Here is a 21,481-nt window from a genome sequence, read left to right as displayed (position 1 = left end):
TGTATAATTCTATGACATTGTCCTTGCAAAAATGTGGAAGTTAGGGTACAGGGTTTATTTGCACTTGATCTGTTATTGGCAGATCTAAATCATCCTCTCTGGCCAATTCCTAAAACCGTTTTTAAAACTACCAAGTCTGCTCTGTCTGACTTGGCTTCTCCACTTGACTGTTTTGTCATTTTTCATATATTGGTTTAGAGTTTTCTTTTCCCTAGAATGACTTATTGATTGTGAATATATGTAGACATAAACTGCCATCTTGGCCAAATCCAGTTCACGGTTGCTGGGGACAAAAACATTTCCTAGAATAAGTGGGCAAAAAGCAGGAACCAGCCCTGGACAGGGAGTCGGTCATTTATACGTGCAGACACTTACACTGGGGTGATCCTGAGGAGTGATATATTCAGAACTGGTCTCCTAATAGCAGCACATTAGTATATTATTTGAGTTGTTGTTTTCTCAGGCTGCGTTACAGTCAGATTACTGCTGGACAGATTACTTCATGCATTTCTGTATTTTTTTCCTTTTTTTTTTTTGATACCATATATCTTTTCCACCTTGACTCTTATTCTTTGCTATTTTCTACTAGAAGGTACTTGCAGTCCTATCAGATTCCCAAAGGCTGTTAAGTTTCTTGCGGTTGCCTGCCTCGTTCAGTTTGTTACATAGCTGTCATGTTTACAAAGCACTCAGCTTACTCTAAACTGCTGCCAGCTCGAGTAAACAGCACAATGGCTTTAGTTATTTTTCTGCAGCGGTAATGGGACTGCTAAGTACTTTAGTGTGCCAAGTGAGCAGTTAGGAAGTTTAGCAAAGTTGGCTGTCTCCTGCAACTCGTGAATAGGCTTTGATAGGATAAAAGAAGGAGAGCAGAAATGTAAAAGCTTCTGTGTCAGACACGGCAGAGATGAATTACAATGGACACTTAAATGATCAAGAGAACTGCTGTTGCTCTTGTGTCTATAGATCTTGCGTTTTACATCTTATTATTGTTTTGTTTGGAATTAACTAGGGCTAAGAATTGATTTTAAAAAAAAGTAATCAACCGCATCACTGTATGTAATTAATCACATCTAACATTAAAATGTAATCATAAAATAAGTACTTAAGTAATGAAGTAAACACACATTGAATCATAAAAATAATGTAGAATCAACACAAAGGAATTAAAAAAATTAAATAAATGAATAATGTCATAGCTTGAACTTAAACAATTACCATAAACCCGAACTTTTAACAAAATCCTACTTGAGCAAGTACAACCTGAATTTGAATGCCTTCCTAAAAGGTAAGTTGAAAAAAGCCAATAAGAAAACGAGGCCAGTCTTATATATAAACGTTTACGCGTGGAAGTGTGCGTGTCTGTCCGGCCTGGAAGTGAGAGGTGGAGTCGGGCTAAGGGCTTCACCTCTAAGGATATACAAGTGAGGCCAGCACGTCGGTAAAACGAAACATCCGAAAAGAGAGTCACTCTATTAGCTGCTAATAAACAAGCGATGCAAGCATGTTGGCAAAATGAAACCTCCTAGGAGAGAGACTCCCTGAGTAGTTCCTTTCAATTACCAGACATCTCTACATTTCAATTTTTTTTTTCTGATTTCAATAGTTTCTAGGACCCTGGGCTGTATTATAAGCACCTACAAAAATAACAAAAAAAAAAAAAATCTTGTGTTAATTATCAAATTGGCATAGTTTATAAAACACAGATGTGTCAAGGTAAAACTAAATGATCGAAACGACTATAGATTTTGACTGCACTGCTAAAGACTGATATAACTGAAAGTATAAGCTTCTCCTAATGTATGGGCATACATTAAAATTGTGTTAAAACTGTGCAAATGCTATCCTCAATTGTTCATCATCTTCAACGACTTGATAATTATACTCAACATATAATTCAACTGGTGTGCCGTGTAAGTAACAGTGTAGTGCCCCTGGGCCCTGATCTGAGAGAAGCACACTCTTCTCATGGTTGAAACCTGTCTGAGAAAGACAGAAGTACCTGGCGAAGCCGACATAAAAGCAGCACCGCGATCCTTGTTTTGCAGACACAGCACTTTGAGTGCACTGTAGCAGCCAGGAAGACGCGTTGGAGGTCCAGCCACCACGGTGCGTCTTCACCAGTGACTCTCGCAGAGCCGAGGGACAGTGGACATACAAGTACACTGCAAAAAAATGAAATCTAAGTAAGTGAAAAGTACTTATATCAAGACATTAAATCTTGTTTTTCATATTTTAAGAATTATTGACCTATTAAATTTGCATTTACAATTTTTTTAGCTTACTTAAATCTTATCACGTAAATTTTGCTTACCCCATTGGCAGATATTTTTGCTAAATTAAAGCAAAAGAATTCCCATTTAAAGTTTTCTTTGTCTAGTTTTTGTGCTGTCTGATGGCGCCAATCTCCAAACTAATTTTTTTTATTGCATCTCCGGTAATCAAGACCCTTTGGACAGTTTAGCACGTGTATGTCATTAATATTTTTGTAGTTGGTACAATCGCAGTGTGCCTTGAGATTTTTTGGGTTACATAAAGTGTACCACCCCAGAGAAAAGGTTGGAAAACACTGCTGTATGCTGTCTGGCACGCAAAAAGTTCTCCATAGCTTCCGTGTCGCCTAAAAACTGACACCGTGCATTATTTGGGTGGTTATGTTTCATTGTTTCCATAAATTAGTGAAGATACTGCAAACTGGAATAATGGATATGGATAATCATTGTACTTCTGTTTTGTAGGAAGTTGTCATTATATTAGGGCAGTCAGTACTGCAAGCGACCTGACAGACTGACAAGTTAAATACTTTGGTTGGTTTTAGTGCCTCTCAAAAATAACTTATTTTGCACTTAGGAGGTATGACATGGGTTTGACCTTCTTGCAGAACCCTGAAATTAAAAAAAAAAAAAAAGCATAATTTTTATCTTTGCGACTTTTCTCTAGCATTGCACCAGGACTGCCATAACCCCGCCTTTCCTTTCACTTCCCTTCTGATAATTTTACACACTGCTAATGAACTGTAAAAACTATTTAAAAACTGCCCCAAGTGGAGGAGTTCAAGTATCTCGGGGTCTTGTTCACGAGTGAGGGAAGAACGGAGTGTGAGATCGACAGGCAGATCGGTGCGGCATCCGCAGTAATGCGGGCTCTGCATCGGTCTGTCGTTCTGAAAAAGGAGCTGAGCCGCAAGGCGAAGCTCTCAATTTACCAGTCGATCTATGTTCCTACCCTCACCTATGGTCATGAACTATGGGTAGTGACCGAAAGAATGAGATCGCGAATACAAGCGGCTGAAATGAGTTTCCTCCGCAGGGTGTCTGGGCTTTCCCTTAAAGATAGGGTGAGAAGCTCAGTCATCCGGGAGGGGCTCAGAGTAGAGCCGCTGCTCCTCCGCATCGTGAGGAGTCAGATGAGGTGGCTCGGGCATCTGATCAGGATGCCTCCTGGACGCCTCCCTGGTGAGGTGTTCCGGGCACGTCTAACCGGGAGGAGGCCCCGGGGAAGACCCAGGACACGTTGGAGGGACTATGTCTCTCGACTGGCCTGGGAACGCCTTGGGATTCTCCCGGAAGAGCTAGAAGAAGTGGCCGGGGAGAGGGAAGTCTGGGCATCTCTGCTCAAGCTGCTGCCCCCGCGACCCGACCTCGGATAAGCGGGAGACAATGGATGGATGGATGGATGGAACAATATGTACAAGGTGTAACTGACGCCATGGATGAAATCACAGAGCCAACTGCGCCTGAACTGGCTGCACGCAAGCACACAGAGGTAAGCGCTGATGCTGGCTGGCTATAGTGCAGCGGCTCATTCCCAGAGACAGTGAGGCTGCAGTGCTGCAGGGTGTCACGCTTGGGTCACAGAATTGCACAGAAACACAGGAGATTGTAGAGACAGGAACTTTATTCAAACACTTCAAACAAACTTGTCTCTTTCAGAAGTAAAACGAGCTGAGTATGCAGTTAGTTCTCGTTTAAAAGAATAGGCAAACATCATAGGGGAGCACAACGGGAGCGGGACCCCCAACAGGAGCAGATGATGTCTGGGGGAGGAGAGAGAAACAAAGCAATCAGCCAAAAAGGACAGGTGCTATTCAGGCTTTTAAGTAAGCGTAGCATCATGCGAGAAGCATATCACGCGACAGAGCAGCCACAAGTAAGCCCAGCAAGTAAGGGAGCAATGTGAAGGTAGTCTTATCAATGTTTTTAAAGAGGGTTTTTTTGAAGAGTGTCCATGTCTTCTAGGGATGCGTTCAGTCCCCCTGCTCACAAGGAGCTGGCAGTGGTCATGAGCTGGCTGCTCAACGAATGTATGACACTGACTGATCAGCTCCTGCATACTCACAAATGGCACTGGGAAACGACTATAGCCAGTTGTGGTGGTTTAAGGGTTCAGAGGAACAAAACGGAAAACACAAGAACACTCAGCTGGAGATGCATCACAGTCAATCAGCAGCAAGGAGAGATGAATAATGCTGTAGCGGTCCAGTACCGCTAAGATTCACACCGTCAAGAAGATGGTGATTTATTTTTATGGTGGAGATTCCAGGGACACACCCAGCCTTGGCCCAACCTGCACGCACTCACAAACAGAGACTAAAACAAAGCAAACCGGTAATCAAACAGCAAATAAAGAATGTAATGAAAACGACAATACCACCCTTTTTCCCCTTACGGCGATCACACATTAAATACAACAACAGCACAAAGAAAACACACACAGTAAATCATGAAAAAAGTTCATGAAAAACAGCAATGGATTAAATGTAATGATGAAAATAGATAGTCCAGAGATCCACACATTGAATGGGAATGTAAAGATAGTCCTACCACTAGTTCGTGAAATGGTGTGGACGGGTTCAGGAGCACTCCTTTCTTTGCAGGGTGGCCATGAATCCACTTACAGTCCTCATGTACACAGGCAGACGGCAGGCAATTCAGACACCAATCACGAAATGATCCAGGACAACACAAATTAGTACAGGTAACCCAACAGAAGGCAGACAGACAGGAACTTGAAACACAAATTACAAAAACTTTTTCTTTTGCTTTTGGTAACCGGCCCCCTTTTTAAAAAACGCACTGACATTCTTTGACCCCAAAAGCCCCAGCACCCTCAGCAGAAGACCAATCAGAGCCGCTGCATTTTCAAATTCTGTTGGCTACTTTCACCATCCCAAGCTGCGTTTCCTCTACAGTTGCTTCCTGTTCTCAGCATTGCAGAACAGTGAATGGCGTTGTCACCGCATGGATCCAGCATTTTGGCTTCAGCTTCTAGGCCTGGTCATTGTCTGTGTGGTGTTTGCAGGCTCTTCCCGTGTCTACCTGGGTTTTTGTTCTGCATCCCCAAAAGATAAATGTGTTAATTATCAATTCTGGATTGTGACCCTCTGTGTGCATTAGAGTGGCACCATGTCCACGATTGGTTCCTGATTTGTGGGCAGTGCTGCCAGGATAAGCTCTGCTCACCCCCCACGACTCTGAATGTGATTAAGCAGTGTGAATGGGTGGGAGAAATACTGGAACCTGCAGGAAGTGTCGGAATGCCAGTAGGGTCACCATATTTAGTTCTATGGCAATGAACAGCAAAAGGGCGCAAAATAGAACATAAAGCAGCCATCTCAGCCCTCAAAGCAAAGGTTCTCATGTGCAAGTGAGGGTCTCAGAACTCTGTACTGTATAGGTTTGTCCAGGTGTCCAAATGAGATGCCCTCCTTTGGTAGTGTCAGGCTTTTATAGCTGTCCTGGTGGAAGGAGTGGGTTGAGGGTAGCTCCCCCTGTCACCCTGGTGGGCTATTACACACCTTGAATGAGTTCTGACAGTATCCCTGTGATGTGAATGCATGATGGCAGATTTGGAAATATTTTCTTCTTGTATATTTTCGTGGACCTGACCATGTTAACACAGGATGTACCCACCGGGCAGAGAACTGTAAATGCCAGCTTCCTCTGCCTTGAGCATTTGGGCAGGCAGACATGTATATACCTTCATCAGCAGATATAACTTCACAAATGGAAGCTGGAAAATGTCTCTCCAGGTTTACTTAACTCCTGCTTGCTCAGCTCTTTTCAGTCCAACTATTATCAATATGTGGCATGCAGCACAAGACAGGGGGGAGTGCTGGATTTCAGCTACAAGAATGTCAGAGGAACTTGACAATTTTGGCCAAAGGCCTCTGTTAACCACATTTGGTTATTTTCTTGTGTGATGCCAACCAACATAAACAGAAAAAAAAATAAAAGTAAAAGAAAGACAACTTGCTATGTGGGTCATGGTGGAGCAAACAGTGCCACAGTTCCTCTGCAGCCTAGCAGTCATTTCCTGGGTGAGCTTATCTCTTATGTCGGTTCCTGTATGTAGTTCTGGGAGGAGAGACCGACGCTACAAACACATAGCACCATCCAATAAAGATGCTGTGGCGTATGATTGAAGCAAACCAGATAATTCAAACAGTCTATGAGATAAGGAAACAAAATGAGGAGAAGCACAACTGGCTTCTGATTAGAAGGTGGTGGTCGGCCAGTTGGCCGAGGTCTCCAGGACTGCAATTGTGCCTGATTTTCTGTTCTATCTGGTCGTGGAGCTCCAGAGGTTTATTTTTTCCCAGAGTACCCTTGAGTGGAGTTTTTGTTCTCCTTTTCTCTGTTGTCAACTGGTCATACCTCAGAAACTACTTAATGGATTGATATTGTTGGTTTCTGTTTCTATTCATCAGTTTGAAACTACTTTGTTTTCCTGTGTGTTTAAACAAATCAGTGTCTTTATGTGTATAAATTCTGTATTCAGTCATTTGAAAAATCTATACTTCCATTTTACCTGAGAACTCGTCACAACGCTCTGTGCCTGCAGTCAGTGAGGAGCGAAATACAAAAATAATTGAACTGAGAAGCAATAGAAAGCACAGGCCAAGGGCGGTTATTAGAGAAGATAAATGTCTGTCAGCCTACACAGAACAGAATATTATCAATGGTAAAATAAAGACAAAGTGGAGAAATGATACAAACTTTGCTAATAATACGCATGCATTTTACTGCCACTGTTAGAAAAAATTGCTAGGCCATACTTGGGATCTTGGCTTTTTAAAAAAGTTAACCACATAGAAGTTGTTTTTCTGGTAGAGGCACATAGCAGTAAATGGCAAAAAAAATGGGGATGCCAATGCGTAGCACAGACTGTATTGGGGGGGGGGGTTGGTATAAGTTTTTGCCACAGCGGGCTTTGAATGCCAAGTGATGAGAGCCAACACTTGTCTGCTTTTGATTTTCACAGGGACAGAGCTGGCCATTTATTTTATAAGTCCATTTCAAACAATTTAAGCATGCGGTATTACTTTGATCTAGTAGATGCTAGAATTATTCTGTTTTCATGCTGTGCAAGTTTTAGTGGACTTGGACCTGCTGCTGCTGTCAAAAGTGGTCCACTGTTTGCTTCTGCTGAAGTCTGCCTTGATTTGAAATGCTAGTTCAGGAACTCCTAAATGATTTGGCCACTCTTATTAGAATAATTTTAGTCTGTTATCTCCTATTACATTAAATTTAATAAAAAGTAATGGGGTGCACAGTGGGGATAGGAGTGCTGCTTCACACATGGAGTATTCTGAGTACTGGGATGCTGCCTGTGTGGACTTTGCTTGTTCTCCCCATGTTCGTGTGGAATTTCCTCTGGATACTACGGTTTTCCTCCCAGATTCTCAAAGAAATAGAGGCGAGGTGAATTAGTGACTCTGAACTTGGCCCTGCAGTGAATGTGTGTGTGAGAATGTGAGTGGTCCTTTCAACAGGTTTGTTCCTTCTCCAGAACTGATCCTTACCTTGTACCCAGTGCTGCCAGGATTGGGTCCAGCCCCCTATAATCTTATATGTTATTTAATTTGTACTTTTATTTATAATTATTTGAATGTTTTAAGTATAATTATTATTTATAATGTTAAAGATAATAGACTAATAGTGTACATGTGCATGCAGTCAAACATAAGGAGGCCAGGCCATTAACAACAGGGTATTTAATCTCCCTGGCAATATGACAGAAACCCAACCAGTCTCAGTGCTTCAATCAAAGGTGAATGAAACTATTGGAGATGCTCTTTAGGTTGTCTCATATTACTCAGTTGTATTGCTTTTTCAATAATTCTTTGTGTTATGCCATTAGCAAGTGTTTCGTATTGTCTTCATCTTCTCTGTGTCTGCGGTTATGTTTGGTCTGACCAGGAATGGATGCACTGTCACATGTGATGGATCTGTTTTATAGATGTTTTCTAACCAAATTAGATTGTCTTTGTTTGTCTAAGAACTGAGCAGGAGGGGGTGAACCTGAGACATTTGGAAAGTGGACTTAAATTTGCTGCGTGTGTGTGTGTGTATGTTTATATATATAATATATATATATATATATATATATATAATATTAATATGTGTATATATATATAATATTAATATGTGTGTGTGTGTGTGTGTGTATATATATGTTGTCCAAACACAAAGGGAGAATAGAAAAAGATCTGGGGATCCACCCCATATATTGTATAACACAATACAGAGAATAATGGCTCCAGAGCACTCTCTGGTTCCATGTCCAAACAAGGGCAAACTAAGGAGGGAAGGTGCTGGGTTCTTATAGATGCCGGGTAGGAAGAGGTCACTTCCAGCTCTTTGATCCTGGACCCACATCGATGGGAGATGTGGCTAGGAAAGAGAAACAGGAATGGGAGGAAGTTTGTTTAGGCTGGTTTCTCTTTGGGTGATCTGCAGAAGAGGGAGAAGAAAGGTTAGTGCACTTTAAGCCCTTAGCCTGTCTTCTAAGGGCGCACATGTATATGTGTATATAGTGATAGAACTGGGGGGCTGCCAGTGAGCCCCAAACTCCAACATGAACACACAAATACAGTCCTGAGTTCAAATAAAGGGCTGTTCATTATACAGAAATAATTCAGTATAAGAACAAGCATAAAGTACAGGTTTTCTTTCCTTTCACCACCGCACTGCCCTGCTCCAGTCATGTGGTGCCTTCCTTTCCCCCCAGCTCCGACTCACTTGGACAAGGGAGTGTGGTCGCTTTGATTGAGGTCCCAGGAGTACTTTCGGTGCCAGGGCTATTTCCTGTTGGAAGTACTATCGGGTTACACGAAAATCCCATATAATAGGGAGTACATCTCCCTGCAGCATGCTGCCAGACTACAACTCCCAGCATTCTCAGTTGGTTCCCAAATGGGCACTGATATGGAGGGTTTCTGCCATCTAGCGTCTGGGGGAATAAACACCCCTCAGAGATGGTCCTTCCCTGTCTTCTTCTTTTATCTCGGTCATTATGTGTCCAGTTGGGACACCTGTCCATTTGTCTGGGGCTTCCCATCCGGGTAAGAAACCATCTTCTTCTCTGGCTGGATTGTCCGTCCCTCCATTAGGGAAGCCTTGTCAGGGTGTGACCTCCTGTCTGACTCCCATCTATCTCATGTGTGGTAGGTAGGTAGGTATTTTAATTAATTACAAATATAAAACACAAAACAATTAATCTTGTAAATATTCACCCCCCTGTCTTTGGTTTCCAATGATTGTTGTCTAAATAGTCATGTCTGTGGAAGGGCCAACTTGTGGTGACTCAATACGGTGGGCTAACTTACACAATGAAGACAAAAAGACCACACCAAGCAACTCCGTGCAATGCACAAGTAAGGGGATGGAGACAAGAAACTCTCCAACTCACTGAATTCTCCCTTATTCCCCGTTCTTACACGTCTTTGCTTTTGGTCATCTCAGTTTGATTGTTTTTCAGGGTGTGAGAGGAGTGGTGCTGTTGTATGGAGTATTTATTATATTTCCGTGCCATAAAAACAAATGTTCTCTGTGATGCCTCAACAGCGCTGTTTATAGACTACATCTCAGATCACATAATACTGAATAAATAGTATGCTACATAGCGAGGGATATATTACTAGTCACGTTTGGATTAATGGCAAATTTGTGTGGCAACCCATCTTAAACTTGTTCACAACCCACTTTGGGTTACAACATATAGTTTAAGGAGTGATACTCGATGCAGAAGAATTGGCATATGCTGCTTTTTCTTTATTTTGAGACTGTTTTTACTCTTTATGCTCCTTTTTCCCTTTGTGTGGTTTTATTACGAAGACACTGTTTGCCTCCTTGGCGTTCATTCTAGGTTTAGCAGAGGATGTTGTCATTTTCAAGATCTGTTTTAGTATCCAGGTGTCACCATTATTTATTTATTTATTTATTTATTTATTTATTTATTTATTCTCGTTTCAGAGATTAATGCCACTGGGTTCAATTACCAGAATGAAGATGAGAAAGTCACACTGTCATTCCCTAGTGTCCTTCAGAAAGGTAATGGCTTTTTTGTGTGTGTGTGTGCGTGAGTACACACTTGGAAAAGGAAGATGTGACACAAGTTTCTTGGTTTTAGACTTCAAAGTGAAATGTTATTAAAAAATAAATTCTTTTGAATTTGTGAATATTTATTGTTGCAGTTTTTTAATGTTTAGCAGCAGTGTGTGAGGCTGGCAGCAACATCAGTGTGAAATGTCTTTGTTTACTCACTTTCAGGTTCAGGCACACTAAAAATAGATTATGTTGGAGAGCTTAATGACAAAATGAAAGGATTTTACAGGAGCAAATACACACTTCCATCCGGAGAAATTCGCTATGCTGCTGTCACCCAGTTTGAGGTATGTCTTTCTGATCTCTGGGGTCTTTGCAAACCTACAGGTTTTTGAATGCCTTCGGACTTTTGAAGATTTTGGCAAAATGTCTGTCTGCTTCTCACTGTTCTTATTGTCACACTTTGAATCTGCAGGCTACAGATGCTCGGCGAGCCTTCCCTTGCTGGGATGAGCCAGCCATCAAAGCAACATTTGACATTGTACTCATTGTGCCTAAAGACAGAGTAGCTTTGTCTAACATGGTAAGATGTAACTTGGTGTGCATGTTTCCTTCCGGCATGCAGTCACGGTATTTGATAAGTATATACATTGGAAATTCTTTGTTGTTTAAGCTATTACCTCAACAATTTTTGGGCTGGACATGGGGTTACCAATGTAACAATCCATTGGTTCACCTGAGAACCTTATGAACCTGAGATGTCTGCTGTTCCCTAAAGCCATTCAACAGACGCTATGCTCCTGCTCATCCCCAGCACGGCTGTTAACATTGCATCCTTTGCTAGTTCTGCTCAGGCTGTCAGTCTTCTTTCACACTCTTATCTCCTCTTAATTCATTTTTCCTATACCAACTATATAATACGGTGGAACCTCTGTTCACGATCATAATTTGTTCCAAAACTATAGTCGTAACCCGATTTGGTCGTGAACCAAAGCAATTTCCCCCCATAGGATTGTATGTAAATACAATTAATCCATTCCAGACCGTACGAACTGTATGTAAATATATATTTTTGTAAGTTTTTAAGCACAAATATAGTTAATAATACCATAGAATGCACAGCGTAATAGTAAACTAAATGTAAAAACATTGAATAACACTGAGAAAACCTTGAACAACAGAGAAAACTAACACTGCAAGAGTTCGCGCTATAGCGCTACAAACCGCTCACTAAAAACACTTTTTTAATGAGTTTTAAGCACAGGGAAAAAAATGAACATTTGAAAAATCTGTATTTTAACAAACCACCAAGAAAAGTAACATTGCAAAAATGCATGCTACGAACCGATCACTGTAAACAGAAGTGAAAACAAAAACAAGCCTGGTGCATTCTTTAACTGCCTTCTCTGCCTTATGCGTCCAGCCCCCTCTCTCTCGCTCGCTCTCTCTCTCTCGCGCACCTGTGTGTGTGTGTGTGTCTGTCTGTCTCTTGTGCGCCTGTGCATGTGTCTCTCTTGTGCGCCTGTGTGTGTATCTCTCTTGTGCACCTGTGTGTGTGTCTCTCTCGCGCGCCTGTATGTGTGTGTGTGTCTCTCTCGTGCGCCTGTGTGTGTGTGTCTCGCTCTCTCTCCCTGTTGCTGGCTGCACAGGGAGAGACTGAACACTTGCGGAAATCATTGGCGCGCACAAACTGAAAGGGAAACTGGCTTGTTCGTATACAGACTGTGTGGTCGTGAACAGATGCAATAGTTTGTTGAACTTGTTCAGAGACATTCGTGAACCGAGGTTCCACTGTGTGTGTGTGTGTGTGTGTGTGTATATATATTTTTTTTTCTATTTTTAAAAATTTAAGCACAATATGAATATTCTCGAAGAAAGTAAAAGGATTACAGCATAAGGTAGTATGATTACAGTAAAATAAAATATCAGAAAAGAAACACACAATTACAAAATGTGGTGAAAGGTACCATATGTAACAAATGAAAGTGCCCCACATAAAAATCAATACTGAGCGAAAATGTCAAAATTCATTATTTCCTCAGAGAGCCCAATGTTAATTCTCATTTGCTTCACTCATGCCCTATACAGTAGTCACAGTGATACATTTTTATAATCAATTTCATTACCTATTCCCCTTCTTTTTAAATTTTTTTTAATTGATTTTAATTTAAACCAAGTAACAGTCCATACAGTCAAATCAAACTTAACTAACCAAAGTTCAACAAGACTCATTGTTTATGCCCTCTTTTAGGTTGTTTGACAATAGAATTCTATCCTTCTTCCAGAACGTCATTGATCGGAAGCCATATGTTGAAGATGACAGCCTTGTAGAAGTAAAGTTTGCCAGGACACCTATAATGTCCACTTACCTGGTGGCTTTTGTAGTTGGCGAATACGACTTTGTTGAAGGGAAGTCATCCGATGGAGTCTTAGTACGTGTCTACACACCTGTTGGGAAAGCAGAGCAAGGAAAGTTTGCATTAGAGGTGAGAACTTGCTTCCCAAGGACATTTTGACATTAAAGAGGGTTGAGTTGCAAAGGATCATCCTCATTCTTTCATTTACTATTTCAGGTGGCAACAAAGACCTTACCATTTTACAAAGTCTACTTCAATGTTCCATACCCTCTCCCTAAAATTGATCTCATTGCAATTGCTGACTTTGCAGCTGGTGAGTGCTGGACTTTTGAGGTAACCCTAACGCCTAACTCTAACCCTAACCTTCAAGCAAAATTTCGAAACATTATACTAATGTGCCATTTTTATTTTATTTTTTTTTTTACTTTTATTACACAGGTGCCATGGAAAACTGGGGCCTAGTAACTTACAGGTATTTTTATCTTTTTTTTTTTCTTTGTCTGAAAGATAAAGAAGCGTACAGCAGTTCATCAGGTTAATTTATTTAGCTAATAGCTAGGCTGTACCAAAACATCATCCAGATACTTCTTAAAGGTTGTCCAGGATTCAGCTTCAACTACGTGACTTGGTAATTTGTTCCAGGTTCCCATAACTCTTTCCATAAAGAAGTGCTTCCTCACTTCAGTGCTAAATGCACTTCCCCTTAATTTCCACTGGTGTTCTTTTTATTATTACTATTATTACATTATTTATAGAGCACTTTTCAAGCAAAATTAACAAAATGCTGACCAACCATTACAATATTTCATATAAAATTATATAATCAAATGAAAAGGGTATAAAAAACAGCTAGCCATCATAAAAACAGATAAACATACAATAAAAGATACAATAATAAACAAACTAGAAAGAAATGCTTGTCTAAAATAATAGTATTTTAATCGAGATTTAAATGTATTTACAAAATGAGATGCTCTAATATCAAGAGGGAGGCCGTTCCAGTTTGGGGGTCATAACAGAGAAGGTTCTTTTGTTTTTATTCTAGTGCATGGAATAACAATCAAACACTGGTCAGATAATATAAGAGATGTGCCTGGATGGTAAAAGTTCAACATATCTGTATTGGAGTCCAGACCATTCGGAGCTTTAGAAGTTAAAACTAGGATCTTTAAACTGGATCCTGTAAATAACTGGCAGTCAATGTAATGAGGCTAAAATAGAGGTGATCTGTGCTAGAGGAGTTCTTGAGTACATGATTCATTGTTTAGTAGAAAGAATTTTTCTGGATAACAAAGCAATCTTGAATTCCTTGAAAATGTTGAAGACTGCCCATGCAGTCTCCCTTGCTTGACACTAACCAGGTTTAATTCTCGGAGTCTGTCGCCGTAGGACATGTCCTTAAGTCCTGGGATGCACCTGATTAATCTCCTCTGCCCAGCTTCAATTGCAGGATATGTCCTTCTTTTAGTGTGGTGACCGGAACTGCACATGATACTCCAGATGTGGTCTCACTAGTGCATTATATAGACTGAGCATAACATCCCTTGACTTAAATTCAGCAGTTTTTATGATATAACCTAATATTTTGAGTTTTTAATTGTTTTTGCACATTGATTAGATGATGACAGTGTTGTTTTTAGTATAAACCTTTTCAGAGGTTGGTTCCTTTAGCTCAGTGTCCCCCATCTTCTGTTTATAATTAATGTTCATGCTGCTCACATGTAGCAAATTGTACTTTTCTACATTAAATTGCATTTTCTGAAAGTTCTCTCAGTCCTCCAACATATCCAGATCTTTTTGAACTGTTGCCTTATCAGTGTCTGCCATTCTTCCAAATTTAGTGTCATCTGCGAATTTTTAGTAACTATGCAAGTATACTTGATACCCTCTTTCAATATGGTTGCCATTCATTCTTCATTCATGCATTCATTCTTCTTGAAGTTTCTGAGAGCACTGGTGATGCAATCCAAGATGTCTCGTCAAATACCATTGACAGCATATCTTTTTTTTATGTAAAGATGTTATTTTTCCCTATGAACCAAGTTAGCTAGGAAAAAAATGTTCATGTATAGCAATGTTGTGTGGTTTAAAGGAATTCTACACCAAATAATGATAATTTTTGTATCTGTTGCTTATCCTGCATTGTTTATAATGCTGGCTGAGAAAAACGTTTAATGTTACGTTTTCATGGAGAACAGAGATAACAAAGCTACTAATATTGCGGGCTTCACCGAGGCTGACACTATGCTCTAACCCCGCAATGGTCATGTGAAAAAACGGTTTCCCCTTGGGAATTGATAAAGTATATCACATAAAGAAAATCTCAGATTTCTCATTCTCATCATCCAAAATCAGATTTTTAGGCATATTTTCATAATGTCCCAAATATTTTTGCTAAAATATTGGTAAATAATAAAATCAAAAAAATTTCTGGGAAATCCTCTCATGCACAACAGTGAAGAGTGCTTAAATAGATTTAATTTTTGAACTGAAGTCCTGGTTCCTCCATCCATGTGTTATCAGTGCTTGTTTTTAGTTTGTATGTTAGTTCTAATGTTAATGACTAAAATGTAGCTGCTGTAGAGCATTTAAATGGCCTTACTGATGTTATTCAGAAAGTTGGCTTCTGTGTACTTTAAACTAACTGGGGAGTCTTTACTTCTCACACTTTGTCCCTAAATGTCATCAAATGAAGGTCTTGGTGTGAGTATCGAGAAAGATGGAGACATACCATGATGTGAATCAGTAAGGACCAATGTTCCTTTTAATTTTCAGATATTTAACAGAAACATTAGGCAGGATCAAATAAGATGGACTCTAAGTGTTCAGATTTTGTTGTGGGGAAAAGGGTTTAGTCAGTAAACTGTAATAATGTGTAAGTCTACCTCCATAGTCAGGTCCCCTAGGACTGCTAGTTCAAGAAAAGAAGGTAGCTTCCACAGCCAGATTGGACAAGCAACTGCAGCGTTTGCCTTACACAAATGGTGCCTGTGGAAACGAACAAATATCTTGACGAAGAAGAGCAAATCCAACAACGTCTCTTACAATGGTTTGGTCATGTTTGTCAAATGAGTGGCAGACGTTTACCATACGAAATCATCTGGCTGCAAAAACCCAGCCGTTGGAAAATCCAACATACAGCTCCCAAGAAAACATGGTCCAAACAAATCAAGGAAGACCTGAAGAACTCAAGACTAAACATTGACAAAGTCAGAAACATTGCCGAGGACCGCCTGGCATGGAAGTGACTTGTGTCCAAAATCCGAGTTCCATTGGCACCCACAGCAGCATACTGGCTCTGAGGATGCCTTCGGTCAGACGCCAGCTAGGGACCAAAAGAAGAAAGAAAAGAAAAAATAAAGGTCTACTTATGGTGATCCCTGAGTTTAGCCTGTGTCTGGCTCTGTATTCCTCCATTGCCTTTTCCCTTACATTGCTTTGACAACTGGCCTAAAAAACTCGGTGTTAATTTCTTTTGGGTCTTTGTGGACAATGTGACGATCTTCACTGGCAGAGATGACTGACTGATCCTGGGACCGAGCTGTCAAATGTGAAAATGTGCTCTCCTGCGGGACTGTGACTGGTTGTAACTTTGAACTCAATATTTTAAGACTGCTGGATGACTGTATTCTGTTATTTAGATTATATTTAAAATTTTGAAAGTGGCTATATGGTTACTTGCTTTGCTCAGGAAAAGTACAATTAAAAGTTCAGTTTTCCTTGTGCCATGCACACTTAAAAATAAAGCTGCCAAAGTGTTTTTTAGACCAGTGCCATAGGGGAACCATTTTTGGTAGCCAAAAGAACCATCCTCAAGAAGGCTCTAGAAAGAACCTTTTATTTTGATCTCTTACAGTCTCCATAAATAACCATGAACAGATGATAAGAGTTATGAACTGTGAGTAGTTCTTGATTTTAAAGGGACTCCTTGTACACGCCATACCACAGGCCAAGATCAGGTTTTATTGATCTGTTACATCCTTATAAGTTGCCTACTATACTTTAAAGATTTCTCTTTGGTTCACAAGTTGGGGACCTTTTCAGAACACACAGTACCAGTTCCATATGTACAGAACTCTTCCCAGAATGAAATGATTTTTCATCACATAGTGGGTCTTTTAGAAACCACAAAATCCAATAAAGTACCATTTTACTACCAGTGTTTTTCTGAGTGTATGGCAAGAAAGCATCTCAACTAAATGTGCATGGATCACAGTACCAGAATTCAGGGAGTCGGACAAACATGCATAAGCAAATACTTTATTGAAGCAAACAGCAGCCTAGATTTTGCAAGACTATATCTTAAAAATGTTCTAATATGAGTAGCTATTAAATATTTATAAATGGAAAAGGACAATTGGAAATAAATCTCTGCCTGTAACGGTTATCATTTGCAGTTCACCTTTCATGTTTTTTACCCAGGCCTGTCAGTGCTTGCTTGGAGGCCTGTTTCACATCAAACTTACCTGACTTGTGTTTGATTTATAAACTTATTATTCCTAATTTACCATTTGTGATCATGGGTTCCATTAGAAGAACTTAAGGTGGCCTCATATGTTGGGTATTTGCTATCACATCCACTTTTTTCTCAGAATTTTGTGATAAACCCTTTGTAACTGTTGCTGTAGTGTTGGAAATTTATATAGACCAGTAATGGCGCACTGCACGTGCAGTGAAAACACTTGACTTGAACATTCCTAGTTTTCAGACTTTTTCTCGATATGTTTTGCATTCGTTTGCTCAGAGGTTGATGCGCTTGCTGCTTCCTGAGCAACTGTTCTTTTCTCCACCTTAGCAGCCCGTTTCTTCTCTTCTTTTGTCAGCATCTTTTCGCGTTAAAACTGATTAAGTCAGTGTTTGTGTTGCAATTAAAGTGGACCCTTGACTTACGAACTCAATTCGTTCGCGAGGGCTGGTTGTAACTCAAGTTGGTTGTAAGTCAAGACTATTTTTCCCATAAGAAATAATGGAAATACCCATAATGCGTTCCGAACCTCCCACTGCAACACTTACTTAACCTTTTCATAATAAAAAAGGGTTGTATAATGTGCATAATTTACCAAAACACCAATAATTTTTCTAATGTACTAACCAAAAAGTAATAATAAGTGCCTAGCCTACCAGAAACAACAATTTCATACTGTACTCACCATTTAATTTGACATCTTTGGGCTGCAGGAAGGGAGGAGGATGATAATGAAACTGAAGGCTTTTTAAAGGCTTTCTTTAACTTGCGCTCAGGCATTTGCAATCATTTCAATTGCTTCTTTTGCATTAATTTTAATCTCCTCCTGCCTACAAGTTATTCTGACGAGAATTTTTCTCAGCATTTCCTTGCGATGATACAAGGAACTGTTTCTGAACTGTTCTGAGACCCCCACTCCCCACTCAATGGGAACGACATGCTGAAGTGCGTCCTGAAGCACGATTGCCGCGACTGTGGAAGCTTGCTTGTCCATTGCCGGGCAGGGATATCACATGCATATCACCCATCGATATCTTTTCTGTTTGCTTTGGCTGAGAGACTCAGCACAGCTTTAAGCCGGCTTTTGCCCCAGCAACAGATAAACAGTCTTCCATACGGAGTTTGGACTTTGGCATGTCTTCTAGTTGGGGGAGGTCCCAAGAGAGTTTACAAACCTGACATTTTATTGAATGAGTGCCGCATTAATAGGAATGTTTCTGTTTGTTTACAATCGCGCAAGCGGATACACGTGACCGCATTCAGGTCGTAACGCAAGATGTTGGTCGTAAATCAAAATAAAAATTTTGGTCGTAAATCAAGTTGTTCGCATGTCAAGCCGGTCGTATATCAAGGGTAGACTGTACTTAGTATGTTTTCATTTATTTTTCGCTTAAGCTGCCACTTAAGTCTTCAATCTGCCTCAAGAATAATTTAAGATATGAAGAGGTAGGGGAAGTGATGGCGAAGGCTGGTAGGGAATGAGAACTGCGCCTGTATGCACGTGCTGCATGGCCGCCCTGCTGGCCGTTGCTGAGAGTTGATTCTACAATAAAATAAAAAGAGAAATAACCTTGGAGGTCAATCGTAACCCCAAAAGCGGATAGTTGATGTCACGTAGTATATGTGTACCAAATTTCAGGTCAATAGTTCAAATGGTTTACGAGCTACAGGTGATTTAAAATCCTGGACAAACGGACAGCCACGGTAGCGTATTATATAAGAAGATTTTATAGTGGAGTTGATATTTAAAAAAATATATATATTTGAATTTGTGCTGTAGAGTAATTGCATAGAGTGTATTTTTAAAATGTGAATGAACCTGCCCAACTTTTTCATGGCCACCCTATATTTCCCTGGAGCACATAAACAGTAAAACTGAAGAATTAAACTGTTTATGGTTACAGAATCAGAATTCACTTTATTGGCCAGGTACACTAATTTGTACTAGGAATTTGTCTTGATAATATTGATGCAACATACAAGGACAACTTAGAGTACAAAAGATAAATATGAGAAGATAAAAAATAAAATATGATGCAGCAATAAAATATGATGCAGACTCCTCTGTAAGTGTGCTATCTATGTGTTATGTCCTTATTGCTCGTACGTCAATATAAACAAGGGCGTTGAGGATTACACCTCTGAATGATATTTGTGTTTCTACAGGGAGACCGCTCTACTGATTGATCCCAAGAACTCCTGCTCGTCATCTCGGCAGTGGGTGGCCCTCGTGGTTGGACATGAATTGGCACATCAGTGGTTTGGAAATCTAGTAACAATGGTGAGTTCTCAGTCTTTTAGCAGTGTGTTTTACTGTTTTCCTTAGGCTTTTGATGATGAGATGTTCCCATGAGATAATGGGAGAGTATCCAGTGTTCCGATTCTCATTCGTTTAAGTGCAGTGATTGCGCTTCACATGGCTGATGGGGGCAGCATCACAAAAACAATCAAAGCTCATGTTGTTTTGGTTCTTGCAGGAATGGTGGACTCATCTGTGGTTAAATGAGGGATTTGCCTCCTGGATTGAGTATCTTTGTGTAGATCACTGCTTTCCTGAATATGATATATGGACCCAGTTTGTGTCTGCTGATTACACACGTGCTCTCGACCTCGATGCTCTGGATAACAGTCACCCCATTGAAGTACGTCTATGCCTAATTCATAACTCAGAATTGCGTTTTTATTTATTTAGCTGAGTGACCAAATCTATATGGGTAACCCAGTCTATTTTTATTTAAAGAGATGATTTAAATGTGATATTTACTTAAAGAATTTTTTTCCTTGATTGTTTTTTGTTTGGTTATTTTAGGTCAGTGTTGGACATCCCTCAGAAGTTGATGAGATATTTGATGCCATTTCGTACAGCAAAGGAGCGTCAGTCATCCGTATGCTGCACGACTACATAGGTGATGAGGTAAGCAGTACTTTAGTTGTAACTAGCAAGGAGAGTCCAGTTATTTTAATATTCAGTATTGCTAGTGATTATTTAGTCCTTAAAGCTTTAGTTACTTAAACTATTCATTGGTCAATCCTTAAAAATGAATCCATCACAATAAGTAGCTAATAATGCTTAAAACAGCCTACAAATATTCATTAATACATTGACCATTAAATATGAGTTAACTCGTAGTGGGCAATCTAAAGACAGATGTCGCCTCTCATAATCCATCTTCAGCGCTATAGGGCCAAATCAAGCACATTCATGGGGAACACACGTGAACAGAGGATAGTTGCCATCTGAGACAAGAATGGAAAGTTAGACTAGTGTCACAGAACTGAATATTTCAGTTTCAGCTTTTTCTTATTAGCTGTATTTTTGATAGTTTATTCTTCACAAAAATAACTTAAATATACAGAACCACAACCACCTGAATATCTCTTAGAGTCTCCCTAATATGAAATTTAATTGTAAACTTCAACATTCAATTGCAATGAACTGTGCAAGAACTAACTTGTTAGACCCGGCCAAGTTATCTCTCATCTAGCGTGTACAAATAATTTGCATTAACTTTGAGGTAACTTGAATAGTTTTTTTTTTTTTTTTTTCTTTTTCTTTCTTTTTTTGGGGTGGGGAGAAAAAAAAATACTGTGAGTTTTGCACACACGTTTACAACACATTAAGTTAGTATATTAAAATAATACCCTGATTCTACATTGGCATCAGAAACAATCGTACCTTGTTTTCATTTTGGGAATCAATATGCTAATAAGTTTGCTAGCTGGGGTTAATTCGTTCTTTGTGAAAGTCAATTATTGCCATCCTTTTGCACATTCTCGTATTTCACTGGGATAAAGTGAGATTGTAATTCTAAATTTGGTTTGTTATTCATTGCCAAACAATTAGTTGTCTTCATAGCTGTTGACATTAGTAGTTCTCTGTGCCGACAGTGTCACTTTTTAGGCTTGCACCGCTCAAACTTTTGTTGCAGCCATTGCATCTTTTTTTATTGTTCTGACTAGTTAGATAAACATTTAGGATACTCAGGCACTTTTTCACAACAATTTTTCAAACCTGATTAAAGGAATACACCATCCAAAAGTGATGGATTGTTTTCATATGTTACTTACCCCATGTAGTTTTTAGTGATGGCTGAGAAAAAATTTTCATCTCATGAAACTTTCTGATGGAATGGGCATTTATGGTGACCAACGCTGGCCCTTAGTAAACCTATAAAAATATAAATGTAAAAAATGTTACTCATGTCCTGTAATTCACCAGCCAGATCATCCAGTTGTGTGCCCACAACAATCAAAATGCATGCATTTTTTTTTTTGCTAAAATATTATTAGATAAATACTCTGGAAAATTAGATTAAGCAATGCATAGAAAC

At 39.8% G+C, this 21,481-nt stretch overlaps 1 protein-coding gene across 1 annotated transcript in view; it reads left to right on the top strand.

Moving 5' to 3' along the window:
• The window catches only part of npepps (aminopeptidase puromycin sensitive), a 103,775-nt gene that overhangs the window by 43,204 nt on the left and 39,090 nt on the right, over positions 1-21,481 (top strand). Inside the window, exons 3-11 of the mRNA XM_028818404.2 lie at positions 10,257-10,334; positions 10,554-10,675; positions 10,804-10,911; positions 12,614-12,814; positions 12,902-12,998; positions 13,124-13,157; positions 19,317-19,431; positions 19,628-19,792; positions 19,960-20,064. Coding sequence (XP_028674237.1) covers positions 10,257-10,334; positions 10,554-10,675; positions 10,804-10,911; positions 12,614-12,814; positions 12,902-12,998; positions 13,124-13,157; positions 19,317-19,431; positions 19,628-19,792; positions 19,960-20,064 — 1,025 coding nt within the window. The remainder of the gene's footprint in view (positions 1-10,256; positions 10,335-10,553; positions 10,676-10,803; positions 10,912-12,613; positions 12,815-12,901; positions 12,999-13,123; positions 13,158-19,316; positions 19,432-19,627; positions 19,793-19,959; positions 20,065-21,481) is intronic.

The sequence above is a fragment of the Erpetoichthys calabaricus genome, chromosome 14, assembly GCF_900747795.2.
Source record: "Erpetoichthys calabaricus chromosome 14, fErpCal1.3, whole genome shotgun sequence".
NCBI lineage: Eukaryota > Metazoa > Chordata > Cladistia > Polypteriformes > Polypteridae > Erpetoichthys > Erpetoichthys calabaricus.
This window is presented reverse-complemented; position numbering and strand designations above follow the sequence as displayed.